This window comes from Austrofundulus limnaeus, unplaced genomic scaffold (genome assembly GCF_001266775.1).
Source record: "Austrofundulus limnaeus strain Quisiro unplaced genomic scaffold, Austrofundulus_limnaeus-1.0 Scaffold227, whole genome shotgun sequence".
In the NCBI taxonomy this organism is placed as follows: Eukaryota; Metazoa; Chordata; class Actinopteri; order Cyprinodontiformes; family Rivulidae; genus Austrofundulus; species Austrofundulus limnaeus.
The window spans coordinates 716,646-729,108 of NW_013952629.1; the positions used below are offsets into that span (position 1 = coordinate 716,646).

At 39.1% G+C, this 12,463-nt stretch overlaps 1 protein-coding gene across 2 annotated transcripts in view; it reads right to left on the reverse strand.

The window, feature by feature from the left end:
• The window catches only part of LOC106525463 (isthmin-2), a 20,610-nt gene that overhangs the window by 6,864 nt on the left and 1,283 nt on the right, over positions 1–12,463 (reverse strand). Inside the window, exons 2-5 of one of the 2 annotated variants that reach the window (XM_014019722.1) lie at positions 4,804–5,049; positions 3,732–4,032; positions 1,129–1,266; positions 982–1,050 (exon numbers count right to left, since the gene is read on the reverse strand). In XM_014019722.1, the coding sequence (XP_013875176.1) occupies positions 982–1,050; positions 1,129–1,266; positions 3,732–4,032; positions 4,804–5,049 (754 nt within the window). Of the gene's footprint in view, positions 1–981; positions 1,051–1,128; positions 1,267–3,704; positions 4,033–4,803; positions 5,050–12,463 lie in introns of both variants that reach the window. The other variant, XM_014019721.1, reaches the window with a different exon arrangement.

Consider the following 12,463-nt stretch of genomic DNA (forward strand, 5'->3'; position numbering starts at 1 on the left):
GGAAGACAAAAATCAAAAGACACACAAGATGAACGAAGTTTGGCGGCGATGGAAAGACGTCGAGAGATGGAGAAAGTAATTCAACACATCACACCTCCATGCCCCGCCCCATTCCACCCTGCCCCAGTAATACCCTATTTCGCAGAATTATCTGAAGATAATCCAATATGTTGGTATGCAAAAGATTGATACCACACAACCCTAGCTGGCAGTAAGGATAAAGCTCAGTGATCATAGTTTCCTCTTTATAATCCTTACAAAATAACTACAATAGCAGAAACAAACGCTACAAAATTTTGTCCTGTTCACTGCCCAAGTTAACAGCCAGTCATGGTGAGGCTAAAACCAGTAAACTGTTGCTAGGCCTGGGCAATATGGCTGAAAAATCCATCATGATATAAACGTTTCATATCAATACTGATAATTATTCATTAGTATTTTTGTTTTACCTATTTGTAATCAGGACAAGAAAAAAAGGCTGATTAACTGGTGACAAGACCTTTCCTCTTTTATCTACAATTTCCTCTCAAGCAGTTAAATTCATTTTCTCCTTTCAACCTAGCTTACCAGAGTGAGTGAGTTAGTTGATCCCACTGACCTTTCTTGGCTGGGCCATGAGAAATCGACTAGAGCGGCTAAAGCCTTTGCTCAGCCTACATCCTGCAGAATGTTGTGTGGTTCTGGATCAGAGTTCAGTCAAATTGTCAACATGTCTATTACGATATAATGTTGAATTATTGTCCAGCCATAATTGTTGCCATCTTAAAAGGCTCAACCAACTTCAGATTTATAACGGTACATGTGAATGCTATAATTTATTTTGCATTACRCATTTTTCCGCAGTAATATTGTAATAACTCTATCAGAAGTGCTACAGCCAACTGGTGCATTTTGCACTTGCTATTCACAATCTTTCCCCTGAGCTCCACTTCAAAAGATCTAAACTATCATTAAAAAAATATGTTGTGAAAAAGAGCCCACCTGTTCCAAATGGCTCCGTGCCATTCTCCATTTCAAAGGGAAAAGGCTCTGCTACAGTGTTGACATCACCTACAAAGAAAAGAGCTGTACGTGAATTAGAGTAGAAATTAGGTGGAAGATCAGTTAGAAAATRTAAAAGAATCTGACCAGGGCACGGTTCCAGATCACACTTAGAAGATTCGGTGAGGGTGCAGGAATAACCACAGGACTTGGTTCTCTTCCTTTCGCCGTGTCCACACGTCACAGAGCACGGAGACCAAGGAGTCCATTCATCTGTGTCTTTATCTGTGGGAGAGAGAGAGAAAAAAATCACCACTGGTTCACGCTAATCTCATGTAATTCACTCCGTGTAGATCAAAGCCAGCTAAACACTCTGTGATTAGATCAGTGCAAAAAACAGAGCAAACAAAACAAAATCATTTTTGTTTTGACAAGGATCTGTGTACTGCAGCAAGTCGAATCCAGCACAAGCRTTCAAAGTTTCCGAAAGGTCTCAGTCTATACAAACGACAATTTTCTCCCAGCTTAACCTTTCACATGCAAACCCATGTTCTTTTTAAGCTGGCTTCAGTAAAATTAAAGGGAGAGAGGCTGTGCTGTGGCTGTCCGCCTCCGCACCATATTGCCTTGTGGTGTTAATAACACTCAAAACAACTCATTCCTGATTAAAGGCGAGGTGGGTGCAGAAATACCAGCTTGGGTGTAGCAAGCACCCAAATTTGACTTTGTGGGTAATGCCAACTCGCCATGTGGCCATGTGACTGTGAGGTCTCAGGAGGGCTGTAATTACAGAACAAGCTAAGGTTGGCATCTTTGATTTATGTTCCTCGAGTCYTTAGATGTGACGGTCAATGTTGCCTTTGGATGATTGTAACGAGGTAAAGGATTAGAGTAAATTAAGTTTTAGATACCTGCGACAATGTCACAGTTAAATAAAGGGTAAAATCTAAAAAAGAAAGGGAAACACAAATACATCATATTTAATAATTTTTTGGAAATAACTCTGAAAATGTGATTATTATAAAGTAGTTTAAAGGGATCCCCAGTTAGTTGTAACATTTAGACTTTATATGATAAACATATACTTTAACAGTAAAGTAAAGACCGTAAAAATACTGTAGGATGTTCAGTTTTTATAATTTTTAAACTAAAAGTTTAAAAATATATTACATGGATGGGGCCATTTTATTTACATGCAAAGCATTCTGGGTAAATGATGACATCAACTAGGTTATTGGTGGGAGGCTGCTAGCAAGCTATATCCACCCTGAAGTTTAATCTTGAACAATATCTGATGATCGRCTCTTTTAAATGAAACCAGAGAGCGTTGACAGAGAGGAGAAGGTAGAAATGACTCAGCCTGTAACTGAAAATATGGATGGAGGACAACAGAGCTGCTTCATGGAAGAAGAACCTCAGCTTAGCCTGTTAGCTTTRGCGTTAGCCCCGATGCTATCACCGTATATATGTATTAGCTCAGCGCTACACATTCTCCTCTCATCACTGAGGTCCTCCATCCACATGACAGAGAGGAGAACGCAAAAATGACTCAGCCTGCAACTGAAAATATGGATAGAGGACCTCAGTTTAGCTTGTCTGTCGCACTAGCGCCGAGCTAATACATATAAGGTARTGTAGCGTGAGAGCTAGTGCAAAGGCTAACAGGCTAAGCTGAGGTTCTTCTTCCATGAAGCAGCTCTGTTGTCCTCCATCCATATTTTCAGTTACAGGCTGAGTCATTTCTATCTTCTCCTCTCTGTCAACGCTCTCTGGTTTCATTTAAAAGAGCCGATCATCAGATATTGTCCAAGATTAAACTTCAGGGTGGATATAGCTCGCTAGCAGCCTCGCACCGATGACCTAGTTGATGTCATCATTTACCCAGAATGCTTTGCGTGTATTTAAAATGGCTCAGTCCGTGTTAAAATATATTTTAAAAAATTTACAAGTCTAAACAGCCTACAGTATTTTTACAGTTTTTATTTTACAGTTAAAATAAATGTTTATCAAATAAAGTCTAATGTTACAACTAATCGTGGATCCCTTTAAGACTTAGCACTCATCTACGATCAGTTCAGTTTTTTTCTGACTCGTCTCCATTGTGGACACTCTCCTGTTTCTTTGTTCACATTTTTCTCTATTTTTATCACCAAACACACTGTCTGTGCAGGCAGGGAGTTATAATGTGCCCTTACGGTCTCACARAATTCTTGAACCTGTTCAAAAAGACCTGCCGCAGAGGATAGTGAGGGCCATCAGGGTCTAAAGGGGGAGCGGGGGAGCTCAGGGGGTCCCGGGGAAGGATGAAAGAGGCCGAGCGAACAGTCCCTGTCATTCTGCGTTGCCAATCTGCCCTCTAATTGTCCACAAGCAGAGGGATGTTTTGTCCCAGCGAACAGTGCCGGCCTCACGCTGCCATTAGCGAGCGCATCAAACCCATTTTCAAAAGGCAGACCTCTGCGACCAGCATGGTAGTGTCGACTTCAAAGCAGCCGTAACCCACAATGCCCTCATGGTTGAGTGCTCATGCTTCCTCATATGCTGGCATCGTTTAGCTCTCTGTGACAGTCTATAAAAGCTGCTCRGTGGGCTGGTCTCTTTTTTACTGATCCTGATTTTTTTTTTCCTGTCAGGTAATTTGTTTCTCAATTTGTCGTGATAAAATGATTCTATTTATCAAACGGACAGTAATTGGGAATAGATTGGAATCTGGTCAGCCGTACCATAATAGCTCTGCATGGGATCCCAACCTTCGTTCCAGTGGGGATCCCAGTCTCCGCCCACACCGCTAGGCAAGGGCTCTTCACTGCCATAATCCAAAGAGTAATCTTCCTCTGCCTCCTCTTCGCTTGTTTCCTCCATGCCCGACCGACTGTTGCTGCCCTCGCTGGAGTCAGTGTCGGTGTAACTCCAAAAGAGGGGCCAGAAAAGCTTCTTCCCTCCGAGCCAGTCTACTGTGGAAGAAGGGGAGGATGGAGGTAGCCAGTCTTTTTCATTGGCCAGGTCCATCTCTACCTCCATCTTTGGGTCATCCACCACCTCTATGGTTACCTGTGAAGAAGAGAGGGGCTTTGTTAACATCCATTATGGACACACTGTTCTGAAGCCAAAGAGTTTACTTAAAAACACAAYTCAAAGCAAGCTGTTTTATCTATAAACAACTAAGCAGTGGATCATTTTTGCTTTGTGTCTCCTTTTATTGTTGCATGGAAAGGTTAACAAATACAAGCATTTTTTACAGCTTTAACACTTTACTAATGGCCTCTCTTCAGAAAATAAGCCGTGTCAAATCACTGGAAGAAACTTTAGTGACTAAACCCTTTCTCCATTTCGTGATCAGCCAGTGAACAAGAGCATTCAGTGAGAAAACTTGAACCTTCCTTCTGGATAATTACCTTTCACTTACTCAACGTGACTCATCTGACATTCTACAGCTCAGGAAACATGTTTGTCTTACATGAATAGTTTTTTTTGCTTATCTGCTACAAGAGAGCACATAAAATATTTAATGTGTGTCTGCCCGTGACATTAGACAGTCATCAATCAGTCATATTATGACCACCAACTATAATATGACTATAACTACCAATCTTGTTACAATGTGTCACTATGTAGACGTGCCATCCAACTAAATAAATATCTAGACTGATCACACCTCATGCACATGGTAGCAGCCCTACAAAACAGCATTTCTAGATTAGCATAGAATGCTTAATACTTTGAGTTGTGGCCAGTGAACATGTAAAATAGGTTCCCTTTTCTTTTTATTAAGACAGTGTTAAATATAATACAGTAGCATGTGAATCCCCTCTTCCCACTTACCTGTATGTTGGGATTCTGTGAGTTCATGTCAGCGTTGGCCAGGTCTGGAAAGTTGTTGAGGTCAAAGATGAAGGGTTTGGTCTCCTCCTCTGGCTCGGGCTGTGGAAGGACACCAACGGAGCGTTGTTTAGGGTGAGACCACCTCCTCTGCTGGCTGTGAGGCTCAGGCAGAAGGCTCTGGACCTGGTTCTGCTGCTCCTCAGCATCATGCGGGACTCCACCACTGGGAACTGGCTGGCCATAAATCTTAAAGAAAAAGAAGTTGGAGATGAGCGGTTTATTTTCATTGCTAAGTGTTTTCTCTAAAGTAGTTACACTATTCACTTTATTCTTTTATTATTTGAATAAAGAGATAACGGTTAAATGCATATTTGCAGTGTTGTAAAAAATACCACAAAGAGATACTTAAGTAAAAGTACAAGTATCTTATGAAAAACTACTTTGGTAAAAGTTAAAATCTCCTTTAGGAATATTACTTGAATAAAAGTCTTAAAGTATTTGATGCTTTTTGTAATTAAGTATTAAAAGTAAAAGTATTGAACTAAAATGAGCAGTTATGTTTTCTGTAAGTACATATATTTGGAGGTGACCTCCCCAAAAAATGCAGGAATTACTATATTGTATTAAAATAATTAATTGATGTTAAATTTAAGATGCACTAGTCTAGCTGTTTCAGTTTATATACATATATTAAGGGTGACCAAACCTTTTCCCCAAAATAAAAATCTATCTGAGGGCTGTAGCCAGATGCAATAATATAATTCATGAGATACAAATACTTCTTAAGTACAGCCCTTTTATTTTAACGATTATGTCCTGCTGGAGTGTGACATGATTTGTTTGTGGTCAAACTAAAACAGTATCAGAATCTTACACATTTATACTTCTCATTCAACCACAATTAAATTCACTCTATCTAGGAGGCATATTTTATAGTATTAATTTTTTACAAGAACAATCTGGACTGGAGTTAACACCAAAAATTAATTAGTTTTAGTTGTAGACCCAATGATTATTCATGAAAGTTTTATTAAAATCCAACCAGTGTTTTATGAGATACTGAGCTAACACAGCTGACAAACGTACACACACAAAGCTATTGGCTTTTTTTTTAGAGCTGATGTATAAAACATGCCAAATATGATGGTTTATTGAAGTGTTTTTTTTTCTCACTCAGAAACTGTGATAAAAATCAAACATTTCACAGCTTTGGTCAGCGGTTCCAAGAAGCCATGAAGCATCAAACTAGCAATCCAAGTGATCATCCACTGTTTGTTTCATTTTCTGTTATTTTTTTTTTCCCACAGTGGTCATGGCATCCAGACTGTGGACAAAGAGCGCCCTGTGCCAGAGAGATCCTCTTTTAGCTTTAATGAGAGGGCCTGGGAGGCGTGGGACCCCTGGGCGGATGCAAGTGTGTCTGAACCTGCCCTGTTGCTGTCATTACGGGCTCTGCTTCATGTGACCTTTTTTTTGATTTTTACAGTTACAAAGAAACATGATGACTCGGAGGGAATGTCGAGCCTTGAAAGTAATACTAATTAATGGTCGGGAATGTTAGCTACAGGCGCTGTGTTTGGAATATGGTAATAAGAATTTAACTTCTTTGGTGGTTTTCTGATTCTCAGTGAGCTGCCTTTAAAGGAAATACACCTACGTTGTTGATTTGAAGTCATATCCACACCCTCTACTGAACACTTGTCTGCCATTCAACCACGTCATGTGCTAAATTGGCCTTCACATATGATTGGACAAGAATTTCAGAATAAAAAAATGAGCCATTTTGTGGTCCGCTCAGTAAAACAGGAGCAGTTGGACGTTCTAGGGAGAACTGTCTGAATTCACGGTCAGTGAGTAGATGATTTACAATTATGGCCTGTGGAAGACGGTGTGTATTTCAGTGACTGCCTGTGTTTGGGCCATAAAGAGCTCACATCGTTGGTCAAATATAGGAGTGTGGCTAAAGTTTGTATAGAAAAAAAAAGCCAGCCATGATGAATGATCGAGTTGAGCCAACCTTGTCAAATGTCTAAAAACGAGCGACGACAAACAGGTAACCCTTTAGGAACATTAGCCTTTGTAACCAGATACAATGTTTGGAAACACTTCAAGCAAACTTGATGTGTAGTAAAATAAATCCAAAGTGATGAAGTCCTAAATCACTTCAGTTTTCAGCAGTAATTAACATGTTAATCTATGAAACCTGACAGCAGTACAACAAATATACAACAAACGAGCACCTTTGTGTCATCGTGAACACGTCATGTGATTTTTTAGTAGAAAACTTATATATTAATTTTATTTTCAGTGGAAATTTGTTGTTTTTTGGGCTTGACTATAGCAATTAATGCAACATACTGAGATGGTTTTTTTTCACAGTACTTTTCCAGTCAGCGTGCTGCTGCACATCGTCTCGAAAATTAAGAAAAACTACTTGAAGCGTCCGAGCATCTTTAGAAAATGTTCTTATCTCCATTAGTTTTACATTACATTGTTATTAAGGCAGAACACTTGTCATGTTCCTGCCTGGTGCACCACAGGCTGCATCGGAAGTGCTACAGCTAGCTGCTGTTCCTACAAATAAGCACAGAACTCTGTGTAGCTGACAACGATGGAGATGCAAAGGCTTGTAAAATCGATTGCTAATAATGTTATTGGATTAGAATTGTTTGTAGTGATCTGTGGATCATGGTTTAATTTGACAAATCCTTTAATATATTTTCCACGCATGGAGCGAAGTGAAGTCACAAACCCAAAGGAGCTGAAGTCCAGAGTCACCCTAGAGACGGCATACTTTCACACCCTCCTCATCTCGTGTTGCTTCACATCTGGATCCTGTATTCTCTCACCCTGTATATCACTCTCCTCCTCCTCTCTGATCCTGCTCTCCTCCTCTCTGGGCAGTGGGGGCTCCTCTGATCAAAGACCTCGTCGCTGATGGCATGCGGTGTGTTAAACAGGGAGGCTTCGCGGATGCAGTGGGGACCCTGATCTGACGCGGAGACTGCAGACTTCAGATATGACTGGCAGCTTGAATTACAGAGTGACCTTTTTTTTAGATGAAATTAGAAGATTGGACCCTTTTGATGCTACTGTCGATGCTACTGCTGACGATGACACGCATTCAGGTTAAGAGGAGGTCTGGATGAGGCCAGCAGGGTGTGTGTGTGTGTGTGTGTGGGGTGGTTGGGGGGGGGTGGCGAGGGTGCTTAAGTGAGGGGCAGGGATGAGATCCGGAAAAACTGGCGGGGAGGCTGGGAAGGCACGCAGTGTGGCAGCCCTGATTTATGTGCACGCAGATATCAAAGGCCCCTGCACTTGGCTGTTTCCAAACCATTACAGAAGAACAATAAACCATGGACGCTCTTTGATCGGCAGCTTTGTTCAAACAGAAACAGGACAACAAATGTACGCTCAGGGTAACCRGGGGTGAGGATGGAGGGGTGGGAAGGGGTGCAAAGCAGAGCGTAAACGGGGGGGTTGGGGGTGGTAGGGGGAGGTAAAGCCCCAAAACAGGAAATTCCACATTAACACAAAAAAAGAGCCAACGTAAACAAGCAGATGAGTGACACTTGAAGAGCTGCAGTGTGAGAGATGCTCCGAGCCTGATTTGTTCCCACACAGGCAGTGATGGTTTTATCAGACTTGTATAGTAACAAAGTACATTTACTTTTGCAGTACGTAAGTAATTTTTTGAGGATTTGTAACTTCACCAACTATTCTTTTTTTTATCATAACTTGTACTTTTATTTCGTTACATGCAAAACCTAAAATGTAACACGTAGTTACACACTTTCAATATGATCAGAACTGATCAGGAAAGGAGTGGTTTGTGCACTGTGAAATAATGAAGTGTTGAATTAACAGAACCAAGTCATGTCAACTGGTTCCACTAAGCCCAGTGGTTCCCAAACGTTTYATCTTCTGACCCACAAAATATCCATGGCAAAAACTTGTGACCCCAAATATTACTGGTCTGAGTACACAAACTTCCCTAAAAACAAAGGCTACACAAATATAAATACTTATTTATACTTATTTTGTGTTTTTGTAATARTTATAGGGAAAATATTACATCAGCAATTATTTTATTACSCTTTAAATTGATTTCTGGAGATTATCCAAGGWGCTTCATGACCCATAATTGGGTCCCAAGCCCAACTTTGGGAACCAAAGTGCAGTGGTTCCCAAACTTTTCAGCTTTTGACCCACAAAATAACAGTAGCAGAGACGTGAGCCCACAACTATTTTTGGATGATAAACATTTTTATCAGGTCAACTAAACATGGGCATAGTAACAATATTTATTATTCTACCTTTTTATACAGTATTTTAGGCAGCTAAGGCAAAAAATGTAATTTTGAAAATCTTTTCAGGACCCCACCTTGATGTTTCAGGACCCCACTTTGGGTCCCGACCCCAACGTTGGGAACCACTGCCTATGAGTTAAGCAGTTTACTCAACTCGGTTTAGTGAAACCAGTTTGGTTAAGCGAATTCAACACTTCATTTCTTAGAGTGTGTGTAAAAGTACTCTATTTTTGGTAATTATTGTGAGCTTTACATCTTTTAAGTCATTTTCCATTAAAGTATTTCTACTTTTATTTTTCTTCAAGTACTTTATAGACATCTGGTTTTTATCAGCATCTTGTCTGTTAGTAAAATATCTCATAAACCACTAAAAAAATTCTAATGAAAATTTTCAAAAAAGAATCTAAATCAATGTTTATGTTTAAAAAGATGATTTGGTCGAAATTATTGGGAAATTTTACCATTTGTAGTATCTAGTGGAAAAAAAGAAACGAAGACATACAACTTYTTTTGTCTTGTTTTTTATTAAAGCTTTGAATTAGTTTGTTGAAGTTGTTTTTTTTTTTTTCTTCACGGTGCACCCTTTTCATTTACGGCATGATTTTACTTTTTGTTTTTATCTTACTGTATATAGATTGTTTTTTTGAATGAAATAAATTGAATAAACTAAACTAAGCTAAACTGATCATTTGATGTTCGTCTACCACTGATTAACTTTTCGAGCCAACCTGATTCAAGATGGCCGCCACAGCAAACTTACCTCAGTGAGCAGAAAATTGAATATAACAGCCTGTTTTACAAGTAATGAGCTAAATTTTGTTTTTGGTAGTAGCTAGTGTTATTCCCAACATAAAGTCTAAGCTCTAATTAATAAAACATGATCTGTTTTTAAAACTGTACCAATAATTTTTGAAGTTGACAAAGTCCCTGTTAGCAAAACAACTCATGAGACACTTGACAGATTGTAAGGAAACTCTCACACAGTGATCACTGGATGGACCTCGAAAACTGATTAACTTTTGGAGTCACCTCGATTGAAGGTCGACAMAACCAACTCACCTTAGAGCAGTGGTTCCCAAACTTTTTATCTTCTGACCCACAAAATATTCATGGCAAAAACTTGTGACCCCAAACATTACTGGTCTGAGTACACAAACTTTGTTAATAACCATAAAAACACAGGCTTTTTGACAATCTAAACAGCTTGTACACAAATATAAATACTTATTTTTACTTATTTTGTGTTTTTGTAATAGTTATAGGGAAAATATTACATCAGCAATTATTTTATTACACTTCAAATTGATTTCTGAAGTGTAGTGGTTCCTAAACTTTTCAGCTTTTGACCCACAAAATAACAGTAGCAGAGACCTGTGCCCCCAACTATTTTTGGATGATAAACATTTTTATCAGGTCAACTAAACATGGGCATAGTAACAATATTTTTATACTACRTTTATCCATTTTAAATACACTAACCTCACTCCTTTGTAACAACTAAGGCAAAAATGTAATTAATTCAGAAAATCTTTTCAGRACCCCACCTTGATGTTCCGGCACCCCAACCCCAACTTTGGGAAACATTGCCTTAGAGAACACAAACATGGCTATACCTCGACTAGTTTTAGATACCGAGCTAAAGTTTGGTGTGGTAGCCACATCCACCACATGGACCCACACTCAGCGCACTCATCTAAACTGAATGAACATGAGCTACAGTGAGATTTCTCCTGCTTTCCTCCCTCCATTTGCTCTCTGTCTCTTATTACTTTGACATCCGTCAGACAGATGATGATGAGAGAGAAAGTCCCAACAGGGCATCTATGGGAGGCCACACAAGATGGGAAGTTCAAAGACAAAAATCTGACACACACAAACAGACTTTGATTTCCAAATATGTCTGCGTGGAACACAAACATCCCCTTAGAAACGCCACACACTCGCACAGCGTGTGGAGCTGCATGCCGAGCTGGGATTTATGATGGCAAGGTGGGTGCCCAGGCATCACAAACGTTACTATACATGGAGAGAAGAGCAGAGAGGAGGAAAGTAAAAAAAAAAAAGAAAAAAGAAAAGGCAACTTGTGTTCAAGTGGAATCGTAGTCATTTAGGGGAGTCAACAGGATTCTTTTATGAGACTAAAGCTAAATGTGTTTAGAATTCTTAGAATAACAGTGGGAAACCCTGCAAACAAATCACTAATGCAGCCACTATGACATACATTCACAAAATGACGGCCAGAGGGCCAAAAGTGGCCGTGATGTCCTCTATCTGGTCCTCAAAATGCATCATAAAAATTAATTTAAACGTAATAACTCATGCCAGATTTTTAAAATAAGATCATCTTATGCTTGAGCCATTTTGGTCAAGCCATGAAAATAACATCGTGTGAGATTTCTATAATTTTGTGAGACGTCAATTTCAGAATGTGTTGTGAAAAAAATGTCTGTAAAGTTGACTTAGCTGTAGCCATATTTGTGTTTTCCCAGATCACTTTGCAGTGACAGCCATTGTTTTGATGCCAAGAGTTACTTAGTTGTAGATGATTACTTTCAGTGAGTTTAATCAAATTTGTTCAGTGTTTTATGTGAAGTTTTGTTAAGGTCAAATAAACTATAAAAAAGGTTCTGAGCAATTAATATCTTACCTGTGGAAGATAACTGTTTGAAGGTAGAGTTACATCCAACAGGAYTAGTCTGAGTGCAGCTGAGACAAAAGTGGATTGCTGCTCTCTCTCAAAGCAATGTCATTCTCTACATTTTAATAGAGTTTAATGCAAGATATAAACCGGTACAAAATTTCACATCACACAGTTTTTACATGGAATTCTGTCGTTATTTGTAAGTGCAAATAGCACTAGTAGTTAGCCAGCTGTAGCACTTCCAGCAGTAATATTATAATATTTTTGCTAGAATCACTGTGTAATGCAGTGGTTCCCAAACTTTTTGTCTTCTGACCCACAAAATATCCATGGCAAAAACTTGTGACTCCAAATATTACTGATCTGAGTACACAAACTTTGTTGATAACCCTAACAACAAAGGCTACACAAATGTAAACACTTATTTATACTTATTTTGTGTTTTTGTAATAATTATAGGGAAAATATTACATCACCAATTATTTTAATACCCTTTAAATTGATTTCTGAAGTGCAGTGGTTCCTAAACTTTTCAGCTTTTGACCCACAAAATAACAGCAGCAGAGACCTGTGCCCCCAACTATTTTTGGCTGATAAACATTTGTATCAGGTCAACTAAACATGGGCATAGTAACAATATTTTTATACTACATTTATCCATTTTAAATATACTAACCTCCCTCCTTTGTAACAACTAAGGCAAAAATGT